General features: G+C 43.7%; 1 protein-coding gene and 1 non-coding gene across 5 annotated transcripts in view; one reads left to right on the top strand and one right to left on the bottom strand.

Annotated features, from left to right (window-relative positions):
- Window positions 1-6,908: 6,908 nt before the first annotated feature.
- chinmo (Chronologically inappropriate morphogenesis) overlaps window positions 6,909-22,311 on the bottom strand; it is a 116,405-nt gene continuing 101,002 nt past the window's right edge. For all 4 annotated transcript variants that reach the window (XM_033466925.2, XM_033466923.2, XM_033466927.2 and 1 more), the window contains exon 7: window positions 6,909-14,066. In XM_033466925.2, the coding sequence (XP_033322816.2) occupies window positions 13,834-14,066 (233 nt within the window). In that variant the 3' untranslated portion in view covers window positions 6,909-13,833. The remainder of the gene's footprint in view (window positions 14,067-22,311) is intronic.
- On the top strand, window positions 21,930-22,002 carry TRNAF-GAA (transfer RNA phenylalanine (anticodon GAA)). The gene has a single exon. It is a non-coding gene; the product is annotated as a tRNA-Phe (tRNA).

Consider the following 22,311-nt stretch of genomic DNA (forward strand, 5'->3'; position numbering starts at 1 on the left):
GGGAACGTAAACGCGCGAAGACGCCTTCTCGTCGCGCGAGGACTATACATCGACACGGTAACGTTCGAGAGTTTCTCTGCAAAAGGTTGACGAATGCTTAAAACGAACGACGAATACTCGATCGGAAGGTAACCCGAGAGGAAATGAACGAATGGTGTTTGGCGCGGACGCGATGCGCGCGAGATATCTTGCGAAAAGTGGAAATGGTAAGAGGGTTGAATTCACGGTGGGACACTCGTTTGTGTTATCGAAACAAATGTACACGCATGGACAACAGTTTCGAGGAGTTTCTCCAGGATACCGCACCTATCGGTCCCCCAAGCGTACGCTCGAAGTGGCCAACAAAGAACAAACGTGCGTCAACAGGAAACAATAACTGGATCGTTCTTTACGGTTGGTCGCTCGAAGAGCGTGAAATCAGACGCCTCTGGTAAGTCGGATTCAACGAAAACGATCATCGAAGTATGTACGCTGACGGGATTAAGGCCGGAGGAGTCCGATAGATCGAAAGAGTTTACGAAAGATCCGATTCAAACTAGAGTACAAGTGTAAACGACGTCGACTGCGTCGAACGACGCGTTTCTTCCCCAACGATCGGCGAGCTGTAGTCGAAACGAAATGAACTCGGGCTTGCGAGATCGCAAGCTCGAACTGAATTAATATGGTTTTCTAGGTTTATTTCGCGGCTCGTCCGCGAATACGACGAACGTTTCACAGAACGCGGCCGAATTTCGATGTGGGAACAGGTTGGCTAGCGATCTTGAGCGGTCGATTAGTTTCGTTGCGACTATAGCGCGCTCGTCGTTCGTCGGGTCTCTTGTCTCCCAACATCTGTTTCTGATCCGGTTTACCTTTTCCCTTTGTTTGATCCCCTTGGAACAATCTCCCTTTGACCGATCCGTCTGCGATCAGCGAGACCATAGACGCGATCAACGATGAATGGGAAACAAGAGGAAACGCGTCGTTCGCGCACAGACTGCTTCAAGGAGCGCGAACGTTAATCTCCGAGGTGAATGCGACGAATGAGAATAGCGAAGCTGATACGTTCGATTACCCGTCGTCGAAGAAGCATACTCTTTTCCTTTTTCTAGATACAGCAAGATCTTCGGTTTGTCTTCGCTTGTATTGTAAAATTTCGTTTTGGAAACTGCAGAATTACGAATGCAAAACGCATCTAATTGATTGAAATATGAAATATGTAATGCTCTTTCCGAGTAGCGTGTGCGGTTGTTAGTAAATCTACATATAGACGAAAGATTGGTTTCTATGCACCGGTGGGAGTCTGCTTGAAATTACAGCTCAAGGTTGTTTTATACTCGTTAGATCGATCAACTTTTGTTTCCGTTCGATGCGTACAAATAAGAATCATTTTTAGATGCTTCTTCTGTCGAAGAACAACGATTCAGGTAATGTATTTGAAATTTCGAGTGTACAGCAAATGATCCAAAGAGAATGATACGGATCGCCAAGTATAGATCCGCGTTCGTAAATGTTAGAAAATCGTTGCACCGCACCTGAAACATTTCTAAACAACATACGACGAACGTTCGGCCCTAATCTCCGCGATGCTCTCAATTTATCCGATTCACCTCGAATGTTAACGACCACGAGCGATGAATCAGCCTGTAAATATCGTATTATACGAATCGCGCTATCATCCGCGACGCACGATGATTTCTGGTGTGACGATAATCGATAGCAGTGATTATTAACAATCTTAATCGTGCTAATAAACAGAGAGATAGAACGACGAAGAGCGAAGAGGCTTGGAAAGAGAGAAATAGAAGCGGAGATAGAGTGAAAGAGAGATAAAGAGAGAGAGAGTGAGAGAGAGAGAGAGTGAGAGAGAGAGAGAGAGAAGAGAGAATTTGAGACAGAGATAAAAAAGAGAAACGGTGTGTTAGGTGCACACCAACGATTCCTACTATACACTCGACTATTGCAACGCATGATTATTGATTTATGTTTATTTAATCTTATCGACTATTATACTTTGTAGTTTGTACTTGGTTTTCATATTCCTGAGAAAAGGACTCATGGCGTCGGGCCGCGGTCGGCGGGCCCCGATTTCCAAATTCATTCTGACCTCTGTTACCGTCTCGTCTGCGATCCTTTCGTTTTCTTTTTCCTTTTCGTCCATCTCTTTCTAACCGCGGTTAGAGACGTCCGACTCTATCGCGAAGATAACTGTGCTTATATACAGAGACAGAGAGGGAAATAGAGATAGATAGAGCATGAGAGAGAGAGAGAGAGAGAGAGAGAGAGAGAGAGAGAGAGAGAAGACAGAGCGAGAGAGAAAGATAGAGAGAAGACAGAGCGAGAGAGAAAGTGAGAGACAGATACATATAGAGAGAGATTTTTCCTTTTCAATTTTTCTCTTTTTTTCATTTTCTTCTTTTTATTCACTCTGCACCCTGTATGTCGTGTGTGAGGTAGCATTTGTACTAGTGTGTGACGAAGTATTGTAATCCGTTATTGTGACGGACGGCGGTCAGGATCGCGCGTCGGCAGACGGGTCACGGAAGGATTCGCGAATCGTCCCTGGCAGTGTCGAGTTCTTCCAGTCTTTTCCGGTTGGATTTGTAAAACGGATGGAGCGAGCACGTTGCTTCAGTGAATCAGAGCTATCCTGTCGACTGTTCGCGTGGCAACGTCTGTGGAAAATCGTTCCGCGAGGATCGCGCGGACACGGTGAAACGAAGTTGAGCAGTCCGCGGCACGCGTCTGGACGATTCTTGTGACTGGCGTGAATCGTCGAGAGCTACCCGTTGTAAAATATGATCGCGTGTTTACGGTCGACTCGCAGCCGTTGTCCCGTGGTTCGGAGAAGAAGAGGCGCGCGCGCGAATGAACAGTGCCGCTCGAAAGACGCGACGTCGTCGTGGCCTCGACTCTAGGATTATATCGATGCGGGGGTGGCCGCTAACGTGGTAACGGCTATCGCCGATGCTTTCGCGAGCCGAAACTGTCGGCATGCGCGTGTCAATTTTCCCTAATCTTCCTTCGGCTCGTAAACAGAAATGGACAATTTCGGAAGAGATACGATTATTCGAGCGACACATTTTTATAGTTACCGATTTCGTCGACGATTATAAGAACGGGGTGCAAGGGGCTCGAACAATCGTATCTCCTCTTTCCAAATTGTCCGTTTGTCTGTTTACCAACTGGAAGAAAATTGGGGCGAATTTGACCGTATTGCTGACACACTGCTCGACGAGATTGGAGCAACATTATGGTCACTGAAAAACTGTCGATATCTGAACTCGCGTCGCTTCGGGCAAGGCAATCTTGGAATACGAATTCTTAGAACACGAACGATGTCGGTAGCGACGACGTGCCCGTAAACTTTCGAAGATTCTATACTATTGGAAACTCGTGGATGTAATATCTGCACGCGTAATGTCTACGTCAAGTCGCGGTTTCGGAACGAGTATCGCGTTGCATTCTGCCTTATTATTTGTACTTTCGGTTGCTCGGATCCCATCTGTTTGTTATTCGATCTACGATCAAATGTGAGAAAAGTCGTAGATCGATTATGCGATGTGGACGCCGTAAATACCTCCCTCTGTAAAGTATCATTGATCCTGACTATTAGCAAGATCATTTGGAAAAAAAACTTGGTGGAAAAAAGAGAAATGTATAAGAGAATCTTTAGCGCGATCATGTTTCGGGAGCTATTCTATGTCTGGTAAAATCTTTCCAGGACGAAAACTATAAGCGTTGCGACGTGTCTTTCGAGTTAACCAGCGCAGAAGGTGCCTCCGGTAAATCTAAGGTAAAGCGAATATTGATATGTAGAAAACTCGAAACGGGCTGCTTGAACTTTACCCTCTTCTTCCCGGAAATCGCAGAACACTATTCCGTCACGCAAGGGACGCGCGCGCGACGCCTGGTCAAAAACCGTCGAGAGATTCGTCCAGAATTATCTTGTGCTTTCTTTTCGAAAGCGCGGCTGTCGATCGATGCGGACATCGTTGAGACATCGTTAAGGCATGTCAAAGTGCGGTACATTAATTACAACGAAGCCATTCGATATCGATATCTATATGCTCGATGCGAATTAGTTATTATAAATATATATTCGCATGTAGTTTTCTTGAAATCATGTTCATAGGAGCCTAATCTTTCAATCTGCATTCTATCGGTGCAAAATTGTAGCCAATACTTGTTCTTTCATTTTGTACTTCTTTAATTTAACCCTTTGCACTCGAGCGGTGACTCAGCGGCACCGCTGAAATTTGTTACATCAAGTTTCAAGATAATTTTTATACGAACAAAGTGTAGATTTAAAAAATTGTTAAGAGCGTAACTGTTGCGCGAGTCCTAAGAATCAATTTCATATGCATAAAGTGCATATTATCATATAGAATAAAAAAATACTACAAGTGAGAAAAATGATTTTGTATTTACAGTTAAAATAGCTTCGAGTGCGAAGGGTTAAAATTTGCCTCTTTATGCGTTGCATCGCGTCAATGTTTACCATATACGTGAATACATTAGCCAGCTTGTACATATGTACACAGTGAGAAATCATTTTTCAAGCGAATTGTTTCGAGCTGCGCTAGTATATTGCAAGAAGTCTCGACGAAAGTAAACGTACCAACGAGTTACATGACATCTCTGCTGCTTCTAATCCTCTTAACGATGTCTTAGCGATATCGTTGCGATATCATTAAGTATCGACAACTTCCGCGAATTACAATCTCTTGAAACGAATTGCGACTTCTCCGTTTGATATATTTAGACCGTTTGTACCATAGACGTCTTTAACTCGCGTCTGTTATTACGCTTTCTACAAGCGTCTCGTTTAGTCTTCGCCGTCAGATTTTGTTTTCCGCGTTCTTACGAACCTGGCGATGGAAAAAATATAAACTGCAATTAACATCGATGTAGAAGGTACACCGGTAAACGGCGCGGTACAATATCGGTGCAAGCTGTTTCATATAAAATTTGTAATTCGTGGATACCAGTTCGGTAACACGTTAAGAACTCTGCGTCGAATGTGTAACGGATGCTATCGCGTAAATTCATTTCAAGCAAGAATCGCCTTCTTAAAATTACGCAGCGGTAAGAGATCCGACTCGACGATATTTGAGCGAACGGACACGCGGTCCCGGGACAGAGTCGTCGTGTAGCGACGCGAAACGAACGTTCGATCCATACTCTTTCCCGTGGATCATGATCGAGATGCGGTGTGCGCGATGAGCTTAATTAAATCGGGACCGTCGAATCCTCGACCGTCCGCCGGCACGGCCGCCGCCGCCGTTACGCCGTTCCCCGTTTCGACCGTATAATATATTTATATATATATTTATATATAAACCATGAATCATCATATTACCGTAATCTATCATTATCGTCGACCCTATCGTGTTAGATTATTATAGCGTGTACAGTAGTAAGTCCTACGAGAGAACTCGCGATCTCCGCGGTGACCGATTCGTCGCCGGCTCGATCGGTCGTTTCTCCGTTCTCATATTTCTTCATTGTTACCCCTTAAACATTAAGTTTACTTTGTACTATAAGTCCGTGGCGGCCCCCTCTTCGAACAAACTCGATCAGGGGCACGCCGCACGCCGAGATCGAAGCCCCGCCTCGCGACACCGTGCCCTACAGGCGTTAATAATTATTAATCGTAAATCGTAAATTGTTAATATTTTCTGTTCTTTTCATCCTTTCCGCCGAGGAGAATCTCTCCATTCACGCTTGCTCTCGATGCTCTCCGACTGGTACCGTGATTCTTACTTCCTCTATCCCATCGTTCTTCTCATATACATATATATACATATATATCTGCGTGTGTGTATATATGTATATGTATATAATATATACGCTTTGTTTTCTTTAAATATGCTTATGCGTGCGTGATACATGTACTATGCAATCGATTACCAACTATGGTATAGTACCATCAATATACTATACGATGATCGAACAGCATAGTTTGTTGCCAGGTGCACACCGCCCGCACGAGGACGCGGCTGTCTACGTGCAGCGATAACATCGACACATCCCGTCTCTCTCTCTCTCTCTTTCGTTTCCGCAAAACAAAATCTCACTTCTAACTCCCCCCCCCCCCCCCCCCGACTGTCCAGTCCCCGTTCATCATCACGGTCCCGCCCCACCCCCCTAATTCCCACCTCGCAACAATCGCGCCGCCGTTCTTTCCATCCCGGCCTTTCGTTCTCGTCGACCAGCCCCCGTTCCTCGACGCTCTTGCTCGACCGCGCGCGACTCCGTATCGAAATAGCAACGACCAAGGACCCCGTTCGCAGTCTCGCACCAGCCCCTTTCCTTCTTCCGCCTCGTTTTCTTTCTCGCTTTCGCTCGAGGAACCGCGGAAAGCCCGTTTGCACCGCGAGCGATCGCTCCCCGTCCGATCCCCCGGTCCTTTCGGGACACGATTCCTCTCCCCCCGCCCTCTGACTCGTCCATCGATAACGCGAAACGATCGGCAGACCCGCGGTGCAAAGCTCGCCCCCCCCCCTCCCGCCCCTCCGCCAAGCTGTGTCACACACGACATCTATAAAGGATTTTCAATCCGTAAACACATATTATAGAAACAACATGCAACATTTTATCCTACGCCGTGATACAATAATGTGGTACGTACGCGTGCGTACGCGTCAAACGTCACACCGCAACGGTATATTGCACGCAACCACGTACGCCATGTACCGCGCCCTTCGCGTCTCTCTCTGTGTACGTGTGTGTATGTGTGTATGTGGTGTGTGTATCCTGCTCCTGAGCCCCCCACCCAGCGGGGGCTGGGGGCGTCGTGTCCCCGTGTTGTTTTTCCTATTTACGCCCCGTTCGTTTGTACGTATCTCTTTGTTTTCGTTTGTTCCGTTCGGTGTGTGCGTGGCACGGGGATACGGTCGACGATCCTAACAACGCAAAAACAACTCTACAGGCTCCGGAAACTACCCTTCCAGGAACGCCGCGGAAATTTTCATTAAACCTCGCGTCCTCGCGAGCCCGAGCCCCTCGATACTCGCTTTACTCGCAATAAAACGGGAGGAACAGGAGTCCGCGGGACTCCTAATTTTATTCATCTTCCGCACAGACGGGAACCGAAGCTCTTTTCTTTTTTTTCTTTTTTTTTCTATTTTATCGGCACGGGCGTCCTGGATCGACTGGAGAAACAAAGAGGGGACTTTTGAACCCGAAGGAGACCGCCACGGCCGGAACGAAATGGACGAAGCAAAATCGATGGCCCCCGCGTCGTTTTCTTCCCCCGCGGAGCAACCGATCCGAATCTTGCGGATATATTTCGTCGGATTGGATCCGGAAAAGATGAACATGTGTTTACGCCGTTCCGCGTTCTCGCGATCTCCCGTCGAATCCCCAGCGACCATCGATTTTTCCATTACGTGTATGAAACTCCGCGTGCACATATACATATATATACCGCGTGCACAAGAACGCGTTTTACACGGTGCACGAATACAACGAAACAATTAAAACGAAAAAGAACATCCGGCTTTCGAAGCCCCGAAACCCTAAACCCACTTGCGATACTCGAAACGCTTTAGCGACCCTGGTGCCTCTCCCCCCCTCCCCACTCAACCCCCTATGCGCCATTAGGCGCGCGCCTAAGCGAAGCGAGAACCTAAAAAAAGAAAGGAACAAAATATATATATATATATATATATATATTTATGTATGTATAAATATATAAATTTATTTATACGTAGCGGTCTACGTAAATACTCTGTCGGTTGGGATGATAGAAAATAATGTTCCGTAAGCAATTTTTAATGGCGATTTTAATCGTTAGTTTTAGCGACCGAGATCATTGTTTTTAAACCGAAACGACATTTGCTTTGTGCTGGAACAATCGTTCTTTAAATCGAAGTCTAGCCGCACCGAATTCTTGTCACTTTTCCTTTTTTTTGCAACGAGTCCGTTGACGTTCGCAAATTACAAATTCTCGTTTAGAAACACCGCGAGCAATATATCGTCGCACGGATGATAAGAACATGTTTCACGGTGCGGCTCTAATTGACCTGCTATGGATTTTATGTACTCGCAACAAAAAATGAGTGGACGATGTTCGAAATGGTAGGGAGGGAGATCGAAAGTACGTAATAATATGAACTCGTTGAACACATTAAGGTCAAAAAAAAAAGAAACGATCGTCGCGTGTATTTGCGATCTATCGATATTACCGTATGTAAAATTGTCCCCGACCTCTTCCGATATTAAGATGGAACGTGACATCGGCTTCCAACAAAGCATCTTGTATCATCGAAACTAAAGGATATATTCGTGTAGACCATTATATATGCGTCTCTAAGAAGAAAGAGACTTCTTCTGGAACTTGCGAGTTCCATGCAAAACGAGGAAACTTAACGACTAAGAAAATGTTCAACGTACGACCTAAAGATTAACTCCCCCTTCGCGGGTTCGGTTGGCTCCTGCTTGGCAGGGTAGCCGAGAAAACGAACGACTTAATTTTAAAACGAAGGAATAACGAACGAACAAAAACCTATTTAGACTCAATGAAAGTACGCATACGTGGTTCTTACCTATACACATATGTATATTTACACTCGTGATCGTGTTCGTAAAACTGGATCGCATGCGACGTATCCCGTGCAATGTTCCTGTTGTCGTCGCGTGTACTCGTCTCGTGGTGTCCGCGTTTGTTTTCGTGTATGTTTTATCGAGCGTGTACGTGTATGCGTGTGTATGCGTGTGTGTGTTTGCGCGCGTGGACGCGTGCGCGCGTGTGTATGTTCCTATCATCGCATACGTAAACGACACATAACACTTTTCTTTTTTTCTTTTAATAATCCCTTTACCCGTGGCGAGCGTTCGCGTCGCCGAACCCTCGCCTTCGTTCCCACCCCTCTACGACTAATTCACGTCATCTAAGTGTTTCGTAGCCCATCCTTGGTTAAGTGATTCGCCCGAAAGGATCGGTATCACCCTCGACCTGACCACCGGTTCTTCCCTTCGACGTCCTGCATCCTTCCTTTTGCTCTAACCGTTCGCTCTATTTTTTAGCCTTCGCCCACCCAAAAACCCTTCCGTTCCCTTCATCGTCAACCGAACGATCGGCAAGCCTCGAGACGATCGTTGAGCCTCGAGACGATCGTTCGTTTCGTTCCTCGATTTTTCCTTCGACTCCTCGGAATCGTTTCAAAATAGTTTTCGTACTTTCGTCACGTGATTCTGTCGCTTCGGGAAACGAAACCGAACCACGGTCTCGCGGAAATCTCGTTTCTCTGACCCCATCTTCCCCGGATTTGATCCTCGCTGCTCGAAAATCGCTCTATCGCTTTCTTTCTTTCTTTTTTTTTTTGTCGGGATTTTCGTGAATGCCAAACGTCTCGCCGTTGAACGATACAAAAATCGCACTGTTCTTCGATGCGTGTACTTCTTCTCTCGCATTTTTTGCCGGTTTTCTGTTTCCTTTTGTTCTGCTTTATCCTCCTTCCTCTTCACCAGGTAAAACACGCGCTCGAGCTTAGAAATCACGCAAATGCACACACGCATCCCCCACTCACGCCAGCACAGATACACGCATCCATCCACGTATCTCACTGTTTCTAGTCGTCAGTTACATATTATAGTTGTACATATGCAATAATGCGGCTTTGTAAAAAAACGGATTCTATATATAATATAATACGTACAGTTTATATATCACGTGTGCCGAGGATCACGAAGGCTTCCCGGAATTCTTCGAGTTCTAACGTGAGGCGTTCAACGTTTTCAAACGTTTTTTGCGATCGGATTGCAATAGATTTAGTCTAGTTTTTTAGTCTTGTAGACTTCAAGTTCGATGCTTCTGTAAGTTAATTTTGTTGCCATTTTAGCCGGTAGCCATTTGGAAAGGCGATTCTCTGTTTGCTATCAAAAAGAAATCAAACGGCAATTTAAAAAGTCCTGCAGATCGGTCCTGGGAACATTGCAAAGCCGCAGTTGGGTTCGCTCTAACGATCAATCGAGTTTCTTTGCTCTTGTTTCATGCACGTAGATCGTTCCATCTATTTCACATTTCATGTATTCCAAAATTTTGCATTTTTCTACGACTTTCTTAAAACTTATACTTGCTTGAAACACGAATAACAATGTGTGTTGAAATGCGAATAAAGCATATTTGATCGAATTAAACGGTAAAACGAGATTCGATGAAAGCTGCAGGACAATGTTCTCTTTTTCAAAAGCATACGAGTGTCGTATGTTGTAATGTAAATCAAATTAAATTGACAATTATCGAATCGCCATGCGATAACAAGACGAAAGAAAATTACTGTTCGGCGAAAGATTTGATATCGTACTTGCGCATGGTAATACAAGACGGAAATGAAGCAAAGACTCGAGTGATTTCGGGGAATCATTTCCCTGCTGTTCTTAAGCAATCGATTAATATAACCCGCGGTATTATCTCTTCTCTTCGGCAATGGCTCACCGGCGATCAGAAACAGAAATATCCGAACACCGATATGATCTACGAAGAGGTCGAAAACTCGAGGAATTCGCGGGTAAAAGTCTCCGGATCCTCGCTCGTACCCTTTTCCCAGGGTATAACAGCAGAAGTATAGTCCCGACTATTCTCGGGCTAACCGGACAAGTAGTATATCTCGGCTGTACGGAATGTACAGGTATATTAATTATCGTAGTCGCTCAGTGTTCCCTGTGTTTTGTTAATGCTTTGTTATTATAAAAACGATGAGGTAGTACTGTCATTACGTATCTCATTTGGCAGAGGACGCGGGCGAACGGAGCCGCCCGCGATCATTGTCGCGCGGTTCTCTAAGAAGACTAAACGAAAGAGAAAAGAACAGCAAAACGCGAACGTACGTGAAAAGAAAGAGGGTGTAAGAAAGTTTTGTGAATCGGGATGTGTGAGAAGAAAAAAGAATCTGCGATCGACCGTGTGTCTATAACGTTACTTCTCTGCGAATATATACATACAATCCCTTAGCTCGCGTGTGATCTCGTTTAAACACTAAATAATTCTCTATTCGTCTATTGTCTTTGATACCTTCGCGGTAGGCGTATCGTTGTGAGATTAATAACTTTTGTTTAAACTTCGTCTGTAACGCAACAAGAAGATGAACAACTATAAAAGGCGATATGAAAGTGGAGATTGAGAAAGACAGAGAGGCAGTGAGATGAGAGACAGAGAAATAGAGAGAGAAAGAGAGAGAGAGTAAACGATAGGGGAAACAGAGGACAAGGCAAAAGAAAATGAAAGAAGAGAGAAGGAGAGCGAGAGAGAGAGAGAGAGAGAAAGAGAGAGAGAGAGAGAGAGAGAGAGAAGAAACAAAAAACGGGGTATTGAGGCGAAGAAAAGGAACGATAAAATAAAATCATCGATAAACGTGTCAATACTGCAACAAGTAATATCGTGGTGCCATCCTGACTAGGAGTATCTATATATCTATCTATATAGGTAAATGTAATATAACTATTGCATTGATATTACATCCTATACAACCGAGCTAGCAATTAATCTATGTATCGATTGTGGTCTATTGGTTGTCGTCCCCTTATTATCTCGATCCGCAACTATTGCTTCGGACAAAAGTCCGTATTAAACATTGTAAACAGGTAACAAAGTGGTAGTGATTGTTCGCGTGACGTCAACGTCGTGCCGCGATCCTTCCCGGCGAACGCGAACCGATCGCGGGGATCGGTCGCGCGCTAAAAAGATCGATATAGAAAAGCATCGGGAACAGAGAAATCGGCGGCGAGCCGTTTCGAACGCGCAACGGACGGGGAGGGCTCTCCAGGAGACACCTGTTCGCACGGATCCAACGAACGGGCGGCTCGCGGTAGTCCATCGTTCGGAGATTCGAAATGGTCGAAACTCGATCGGCGACCGGTTACGATCCTCTTTCGTTCTCCGGGCGTGCGCGCGCGGGTCCGAAACGGTCGTCGGCCGCGACCGCCGGGAAACGATCCGCTCGCACGTGGCCTACACATGGTAACTTGTCCGTCCTAGAATCGCGGTAATAATCTCATAAACCCCCTTCTATAAAACGGTTACATCTATACGAGACGAGAATCGAAGAGATGAGAGACACAAAACGAATTATACGCGTGTCGATTCTCGCGAAGTCACGCCCCTCCTCTGGATATGTTTCACCCCTGAACGAAGACCGGCGACCGGTTCCATCCAGACTGCGGGTCGATTCGGCCGATCTTGTTTGGCACTGGCGCGTGATTGAACAAAGTTTCGTCGTAAAAGAAAACAAAAAGAAAACAAAAAGAAAGAAAAAAACAACCGAGAGAAAACTGAAAATCGGAGAAATGACAGGAGCGACTTCGGTTAGATAAAAAAAAAACAAAGAAAAACTATGAACGTGTTCTCCCGTTGGTTCTCGACCCTAGGCTCTCGACATCAACAGCAATAATAGTACCGGTAGTTCAACCTCTGTAGTTCTATAAAATCAGTAGTAACATCGTTCTTTTTTTTCCGTTTTCTCTGCGGCGAGTGCGGTTTATCAATATGCAGATTAATAATCCTTAATCATCAATGGTAACGTTCGAACTATCGTTAATATAGAGTATAAGGTAGCGGCAGTAGACACATTTCTATTACATCTATTATTTCGCAACAGCGCTTGCACCAAGTTTTGTTTTGGTCGGTATATAATATACTATATTTATATATATATATCATCTGTCGACCGTCCTCGCACGAAGAAGGACGGTTTTTAAAAAATAAAGACGGAAAACAGATTCATCTTTTTTTTTCTTTCCTTTTTGCTTTTAAAAAAATTGCTCCGCTTACGGTATACGAGTTCACCTGAGAGACGCGGTCTCCTATTCGTCGACCCGGCCCGCCACCATCGACGGCGAATCTCGAGGCTGGACCCATCACTCTGATCCGCACCATTACCTCAAATCAGTTTGCTTGCAGCTGTCCGCTTTCCTCTACTCTCTATTTCATTTCTTCGTCGCGCTCATTTAAACGTTATAGTTAATAATTCTTATATGACGTTGCACTTTCATTGACTAGTTTTGTGATTCGCGAGCGTACTCCAGCAACAACCTCCCCTATCCCACCCCTCCATCGCCTGCCTCACCTTCTCTATCCGAGCGCAAACTACTCCGCTCGGAGGAATCGGACGTCGACGCGTTCCCCGGAGCTTCTTCCTCCTACCGGCTCTTCTTCTCTACATCCGCCAATCTCTACCTTCTGTTCGTGATCCGATCACTGGGGACTAATTTTCCTATTTCCGCGGTCAACGCCTCTATCCGTCGTCATCCGGGTCCACGCGGCGTCCATCTTCCTCGGGCGGGTCGCAACGTTCCCAAGCGTCGAAACGTTGACGGACCGCCGAAGCGGACGGAACACCGGATCAAATTCTGCGGAGCCGTTTCGATCGCGGGTCGTGGAAGGTATCCCCCCCGACCGATCCTCCCCGAGCTCTATCGGAGATCCTTTCATCCGTAGACCCGCGATCGAGTCGGAGGACCCCCGTAATTGACAACTATTACGAACGGATCGTCGCGTTCACCCAGCAGGGATCGCGAGGATCACCCTTTGTAATCCTGCGGGCCGGGATCCTCTCGGGTCCCGGCTACCGTCCGCTGTCAATTGCATCGCGGAGACCTCGGCCGAAGCGACTCCGGACCGCCATTCGGATGCGACGCGTAGGATGGGTACGGCGTTGACCGACGACCAACGGAAAAGGTGGATCCTGCGACACCTTTGACCGCCTCTACTTGCTCGTTTCCATCTTCTTCGTAGTCCTTCTTGCGAACGTTACGCGCGCCATCCGCGCGGGTTACACGAGGAACCGTGCTCCGACTACCCTCCTATCCTCGCGCACGGTATTGGTAACGACCTTGAACACGTCTACCATTTTACTGCGGCACCGTGTCCGTCACCGAGTGGTTCGACTGCTGGAACGCCTTCAGGTTCAGCTCGGCCTTGTGCTCCCGCGCGATGTGCCGTCTGGTCGTGTTGTTCCGCGTGAACGTCCGTGAGCAAAACGGACAGGGCACCCGGATACCTTGATGACGTTGCCTGATGTGGGCGCGCAGGTTCGTCTCGTAGCCGTAGAGTTTCTCGCAGAAGGGACACTTCAACTTCTTTCCTGAAACGATAGAAACAGGATCGTTAGTGTTATCGCACGGACGCACAGGCTTTAGGCGTTCCATCTACGGATGCCCGTGAAAGATCGATCTTTCAAAGATCTTTCAACGATCGATCCCTAAGACAGCATATCCCTATGTGTACTTGAATCGTTTACGACACGGACCAGCTGTCTCTTATAATTAGTATTGTACTCGGGCCGCTAGAGGGATTCTTTTATTAGGATACGCCTTATTTCTGGACAACTAGACGCGAGTTCTTCTAGGTTTCCGACTTCTCGTTCGGTAGCGATCGACGTGTCATGAGCTGACCGGATCTTTATGCGAAATCAAAAGTCAAGACGATCGTGAGAAAGAGGAATTCAAAGATCATAATTTGGAGACATTCGAGAGAACTTTTAGAATCGAAATTAATAAATAATTAAGAAACTGCAGTTCCGTCATTGTTAAATTAGAGAATATAAACGAGTCTTCTCGTTCAAAGTTTATTAGACGATGATTCTAGCTATTTAACCAGATGTTTGTTCCACGAATATTAATCCTTTGCACTCGAAGCCGTATTAACACGTTCCATGCCACGTGTACCATCCATGGTACACGCTTGCATGTTTACTTAGTGAACTGAACAAATTGTTTACAAGAAATTTAGAACCGAAGAATCAATTTCCACCGCAAGAATGGGCGTTGATAAGTTTTTGTTACGTTGTTATGTGTACGAGAATTAATAATTGCACGTAATACATCAAGTTTTAGTAAAATATCAAAGTGTGAAGATTCGAGTAAAAAAAGCTCGGCACGGAACGTGTTAACTGTAAATTTAATATAACCTTTCCAACTTATGGTATTTCCATTTTAACGACAAAGTGCGTTTTATGCGTATGAAATTGAATCTTGCGACTCGTACGACAGTTAGAGTTTTAACAATTCTTTGTTATTGCTTTAAGCTTTGTTGTTATAAAAATTATCTTGGAACGTGGTGTAACAATTTTCGCGGTGCCTCGGAGTTATCGTCCCTCGAGTGCAAAGAGTTAAACAGGTATTCTTACGAAAATCAACAAGTATCGCGATGGTAATGAAGAAAACATTCATAAAATCGTAACCGTTGAATTCAACGATTCTCTTCTTCTCCGAATTCAATTCGAAGCAACCACGCGACTTTTCGCTTCGTTCATTATAATACATACGAATTTGTATATCATGCTAACCAGCTCCGTATACTATAGTCGAGAACAACGAGCGATAATTATTAATTGTAGACGGTCGAGTATCACATTCCTCGACCGCTTATTAAAGGGATTTTTTACAAGAAGACATTCTTTAGCATCTCCGGCCCAGGTATGAGAAAGGATGAAGATTATCTGTTCGACCTTAAGAGCGAAGTTCCCGACAGGCCAATGGCATCTAGATTGCCGGCACGTGTAAGATCAACGGAGAACGCAACGGTCACCGTCGGTCACGATTGATTCCCGTCGAAGGGCGCCATTTACGCAAACGTTACTATTTTCCTTAGGCGATGCGGAACCGTTCATTAACTCGAGAAGCCGGCGTTAACGCTGCTCGACCATGACTGTTCCGAATTCTGCCCGGTTCACTAAGCGTTCCACGAGAATCTTTCGGTAAACACCCGTTGGATGCGGTTCTTCTAGTGAAACCGTGCGAACAAACGACAATCTTATCATTACCCGTAGAGGCATTGGAAGAATTACCGACATCGAGCTGGGAATTTCATTGCACAACGTTCGAAATCCTTGCTCTCCGCTCTCGGTTATTCTAGAACAACCATAATTCTAGATTCTCCAGGCAGATTCCAGTCGAATGGCTTTCCGGTATACCGTACATTTAATAATTACGCGTAAACATAATAATTACGCATAACTGTAATCGCTAAAAAATATCGTCGCTTCCGAACACTTTCGGCGCGATGTTTTTCTGGGATTTTCGAAAAGAATAGCAACCTCGTCGCTACCATTTCAAATACATTACAGTAATGTCTTTCTAATTGATGCTCGGATTGTCCTCAAGAATGGACAATTTTGGAAGAGGAGATACGAATTGTTCGAGCCTTGTGGCTCGTTTTTTATAGCGGTTGACAATTCGTAACTATAATAAACGAACCGCGAGGCTCGAATAATCGTATCTCCTCTTCCCAAATTGTCCATTTTTCTGCACAATCTGAGCGTCAATTAGGGAGACATTACTGTATATCGAATCTCTGTGGTACAGGAAGCCGTTAACTTATTCGCGCCTAATTAATACCGAAGCCGTCTTGCTTCCAAATGATTGCAGAAAGAAGCGAGACGTGCTCGAAAAATATCGCACATCCGCGCGATCTTTTTCCGGTGGCTAAACACGACGATCGCGAATTTGTTGTATTTGTAGTAAAAATGAGCAGATACGATCTGAAACGGTGGAAAGATTCGAAGAGATTAACGAATCCTGATGTATTAATTTCAATTTATTTAAATCATTAACGAAAGAAAGAAGAACTCGCGCTTGGCACGCACACGTCCGGCAACCGATGCGAACAACTTTCATTTTGCAGAGGAAACCGCGGTCTACTATTACGAACGTTGCAGGTGGAGAAACTCTGAAATTCTGTCACGAGCTCAAAGGATCTGGATTAGGTGTGCGCGAGCAAGCGAGCAACCCTGCGAGCGAGACGCATCCCGCGCGCGTGCAGGCTACACACGCGGCGCTTATGTGCGGAACTGCCTCGGCTTTTCGGCGAGAGTCGCCGCCTAAAAATAGAGCCGGACCATCCTAGAAAAAGTAAACGGGGCCGCGGGGCTCGATTCCGTGCAGCTGACTAGGGAATTTACAAAGGATCGCTGGCGAAACAAAGGCGGATCCGTGAAGACGTTCTACGTGGAACCGGGGAAGGGGTTGGCCCGGAGGAAATGTGCGAGCAGAAGACAGAAGCTGGCAGAGAGTTAGAAAGAGGAGGGGCGGGGAGAGGGCAGTTGGACGGTGGAGAAAAAACGGGGACGAACGGAGAGCAAAAACAGAGAACGGCGAAGGGAAACGAATAGGGGAGGAAAGAAGACAGAAATTTACGGTTAAGGGAGTAGCCGAATATAGTAGGAGGCCGCGGGGTACGTAAACCCTAGGCACGCGGAACAACGCAAACCGTTGAATAGTAATGCGGATCGCGCGATTCCGACGGGTCAAAAGTCGAAGACAATGCGTGCAAGTTCAATTAGTACTTTTATAAGTACCTGAATCCGCTATTCGACCCTTTCAATGCCGACCGAAAGCGTCGCGTGTACCTGAGCAACAAATATCAAACCCGTTTCATGTAGTTTGGTAAACTGTTGAAGGAAATGACAGAGAAATTTTGTAAACCTGATAATTCGAAAATTCGAAAAGAAACATAGAACACGGAATAAAATTCCTACTTACTGAAAATATTAAGGAAAACAACATTTTCTCAAGCGTAGTCATTAGCGATTTCACCATTTTCATTATAATGTATGCTTGAATCGAGAAATTTACTCAAACATCTTTTATAAAAGCCCATTTTCTATAATGCTACGATTACACGATACGCAAAAACAATTACGTTATTTCGCAATATTATATATTATACATTAGGGTTACATTTTGTTACAGCAAATTCAGCAACGTGTTAACCCCCTGCATGGTTTATTAAATATAAATGTTGCTCGTTTCTCTTGAATCGAAATCAATTTTGATTCTTCTGTTATCAGAATCTAGGAATGAAAGTAAATAAATAAGAAACAACAATTGTCTATCAGAGAATAAATATTGTTATATCGTTGTACAATAAATATTATTGTGTCACGTTATATTGGGAGAATGATTAAGGAAGAAAACGAGTTGAACAACGTAGCTGTGTAAAACAAACCGCGGTGCAGGGGTTTAAGGGATGGCACTACCCTCTACAAAGAAATGGTATTCGACATAATAATCGCGACGGTAAATTATATCATTTGATAACAGCTCCGTATAAATTGCATGAAAATCTCGTCAAAATTGATGTCTCAATTTCATCGTTGAAGAACAATCGCTTCCGCGAAATACGGTCTCGCGTGTATCGGCGATTATTATCGGACATCCCCCGATTATATCAAGGAGCCGGTTGATCCGACGGTGGACCGGACCTCCCGGCGTGTTCAGTTTCGTGTTTAGACGATTAAATCCACGAGCACGTCGACTATCGATAGGATAAGTGTGGCCTGCAGTTGACAGACCTCTCGTGACTGGCCACGTCTCGGAAACACGTTTACGTTCTCGTTCCTTTTTCGTGTTCTAAAAAATGCGAAATCTTACCCGTCCAGTTTCGCTGAAAAGTCTCTAATGGGATCATGGATTTGTTCTTTTTCTTGCCGGTGCACGATGTACGAGGGTTGTAGTGTTATAAGAAGTGATTCGACCCTGCTCTGATCGATAACTTCGGAGCGAGATGTAGTCTGTGTTTAAAGTTCTACATCATTTTTACTAATAACTGATCGGCACGTTCGCTTCGATTAATCCACAAATTGTTAATGTATTATATTTTATACTTTTAATCGCGAAAGACATTTCGATCTGATTTATGTTTCTTACAATTAACTTACACAATTTTTATTTTGTGTCTGTTACGATCATAAGCCGAGTCTAATAATTTCGTTGCTGGTCGTATAAACTAGGAATAAACAAATTTAGGGTACTTACTTTTTGATGCTGATATACGATTAAGACAATCGATCGATATTTTCAATGTTCTTTTTAAAGCAAAACATGCAGTTTGAATACAATCATCGAACGAGTTAAATTATATATGGCCAAGCGAATGATTTCGTAATAATATAAAATGGAATTTTATAAAACACGCAAACATCGGATTTGCTCTCAAGAATGAAAAATCCTGTTCCTTGGCGAATAAGGTCGTTTACATCATCCGCTACGAAAAGAAAAAAAATACTTATCGAACGACTAGGCCTCGACGTGGACGAACCGAGGAACGGCAAGTTTCTGTCAATTGATCGGCAAGATGGAGACCCTGAAACCCCGGCCCCGTAAGGCTACGGAAGACACGAGACTTCCGGTTTGGCCTTCGATACCCATGCGTGTTTTGGCCGAGGAGCCATCGAGGCGAGGAAATCCCGCAACAGTCAGCGCTCTGGCGCAGGAGAAAATGGAAAGGTTCGGCAAAGATACGCAGCAGCCGCCTTCAAGGTCTTCTCCCGGCCGCCTAACGGGGAGGTCTGACCCTTTTCCCTTTTTCGACCGAAGTGGATCTCGACCGAAGGAACAACACGAAGAAAGTTTTCGATACAGCCCTACCGCAACCCGTGGCAAATTCTTTCTATCGACCGAGCATTGTATCCGCCACTATTTGAGAGGTGTATGTATTAGGTGTAATCGCAATAATCGCATCGCGATATTCATTCTCTCTTTCTTCGTCGTCGCGCGTTTTTGCCGCAAAGACGACCGTCCGTTTCAATCGGAGATGGGTACGAAACGGTTTCAAATGGACGATAGTAAATAATTTAGGTGTTAGAGTGGCTGGAAAGACTTCGGAAGAAAAATAAATGAAAAAGTACGCGGAAAAGACGTGTAAAAGAGAGTAGAGAAGTGTGTAATAGACGGAGTTGATAGGGTGTATAGCGTAGGTATAGAAAGAAAGGAACGAATTAACGGAATGAATTGGTTAGTAATTAGTAACCAAGTTCAATTGCTAGTCCCGAGACTTAACAAAATAAAGATATGTATATATTAGGTCTACCGGAAAGTTCTGTCCGATAGTGCCACTTCAAGTTTCAATCCATATGCACATGTTGATTTGAGACATATATGACTATCTCTCTTATCATTGCATTTACACACATGTATTCTTCTAAATAAACTGAAACAAAGATGTCTCGTGTCATTATTAAGCGAGACGCGATCGTGAAAACATGGCTACCGATGATAATGCCAGATCACATGCTGCTTTGGCGACTCGTCAGAAAATCGCAGAGCTAGGCTCGGAAATTCTGTCGCATCCACCATACTCCCCAGACCTAGCACCCTCCGATTATCACTTGTTTCTCTCTTTGCAAAACTTTTTATAGGAAAAAGAATTCGAAACTGAAGCTGATGCCAACCAAGCACTAGTTCAGTTCTTCGGCTCTAAAAATAAATCATTTTTGAAAAATGGCATTTACAAGTTGCCATCACGCTGGCAAGAGAAGTCATAAGTAACGATGGAAAGTATATTTTACAATAAATATTATTAAATGTATGAAAATTGTGTTATATTTCAATTCAAAAACGGACAGAACTTTCCGGTAGATCTAATCTTTCATTTTCGTTTGGTGAGAAAAGTTGGCGATTTTGCAAAATCTTGTAATTATTTTCATAAAATGTAAATTGTCTGTATTTATTGCACGAAGTGGGCCATTGCAGAGAGATTTATTTCTTCGTTATCAGTTTGAACAAGAGAATGTAATAATATATCTAGATTTTCTCCAAAGTTTTCACTATATTATCATGATCATAATATGTTTTGTTTTATATTCATGATCGGTGCGCAGTGTATCAAAGTCAATGTTACTATTACCGTTATTTAAATAATTCTGTCACGTTAAAGAACCGATCACGGATCATTTGATCGAACCATAGATTGCTTACAAAGCGTGACGGTATAAATTGGAGCGTTGGATGGGATTCGAATTCGGACCAGGTGTGTATTGTGCACCTGTCGCTGCAAGTGATTCAGCTGACTAGATTAGATTGCTGACCTGTTCAGATTCTCGAATTACAGGTACACCCATAACTTTCGCTAAGGTAGCTCGGTTCATTAGTGGCTGCCTTGGTTTTAGTAACATTTTAATGAACCCAATTGTATTAAAATATAGGAAAATAAATTTTCTTTCTATAACGAATAAAACGGTATACTAATTATAAGAAAACTTTGGGAATATGTTCCTTTTTGTTGAATCGGACTTCGGATACTTGGAATTTGTTCGAGCAAAGAGAAGGGTACAATTTTAGTTGACCGACATTAACCCTAACAAGGTTATGTCTTCCCCTGCTACGAGCGGTAGTCGTATCGTTTAACACTAGAACCACCGAAGCAGTCAAAATGGCTGGTTACTGATTTTTTCTTTTAGAATTCCTGACGTTGTAACAACTTTTCAGTTGTCATTGTTAAAAAACAATACAGTAATGTGTGAATAATTGTAGACTAAAAGCAACTTCAACATCGTAAACTGATATCTAAACAAAAATTTAACAAAATATCATATTCGTATATTTTGATTTTCTATTTTATTTTTAATATAGAAATATACAAATATTCTACGATTTCTAATATCGAAATATACAATGTTTGTATATTTCTATTTTCTATAATTTCTAATATCGAAATATACAATGTTTGTATATATTCCTATTTTCTATAATTTCTAATATCGAAATATACAGTGTTTGTATATTCCTATTTTCTATAATTTCTAATGTAGGAATATACAAATGTGGTGTTTCGTTAAGTTTCTACCTAAATGTCACTAAAAATATAAAAATTACTTCGAGTCTGTAATTATTTATACCACTGTATAGATTAGTCACGTTAAGAGCCGGCTAGTTTCAATGTTAAATTGTGATATTTGTGAAATATTCAATCTACCATGAGATCTTTACACGATTTATAATACGAGTATATCGTAAGTGTAAATAAAATGCATGGATGACATTCATACGATACGAATGTAATATAAAGTCATAAAAATAACATTCCATTTCCATTTTAGTCGGTATCGGAAGGGTCCACGGTCTTACTGTACTTGGTTAAGACCGGTATGTAAACAAACAAATGAGTTTCACGACTTCCTAAACGATCTCACCAACTTTACACTTCATTTGCGAAGCAACGTTCATCAGCCGAAATAGCTCAGTTGGGAGAGCGTTAGACTGAAGATCTAAATGTCCCCGGTTCAATCCCGGGTTTCGGCAAGGCGAGTTTTTTTTTTAAGATAATTTTTTTTATGCACAGTTTTTACACTTCGGCAAATAATTTGTTAATTTACCGTGTTATAAGATTAAGATTTTTACACGCATCAACTTAATTTTAGTCGACGCGATAGCAGGGTACATGTATGCTTGCAAAAAAGAAGTAACGCCGCGCATTTCACAATTCTTCGTATTAATAGCGTTTCCTAGTTCGCTTTATTTTTTCGAGTTTATCGAATCTGTTTTCGTGACCTTTTTGCGTTGATCACGTAAATCTTTGATTCTACACTCGAACGGCGAACCATTTTGATA

This window comes from Megalopta genalis, chromosome 4 (genome assembly GCF_051020955.1).
Source record: "Megalopta genalis isolate 19385.01 chromosome 4, iyMegGena1_principal, whole genome shotgun sequence".
NCBI classification, from domain to species: Eukaryota; Metazoa; Arthropoda; class Insecta; order Hymenoptera; family Halictidae; genus Megalopta; species Megalopta genalis.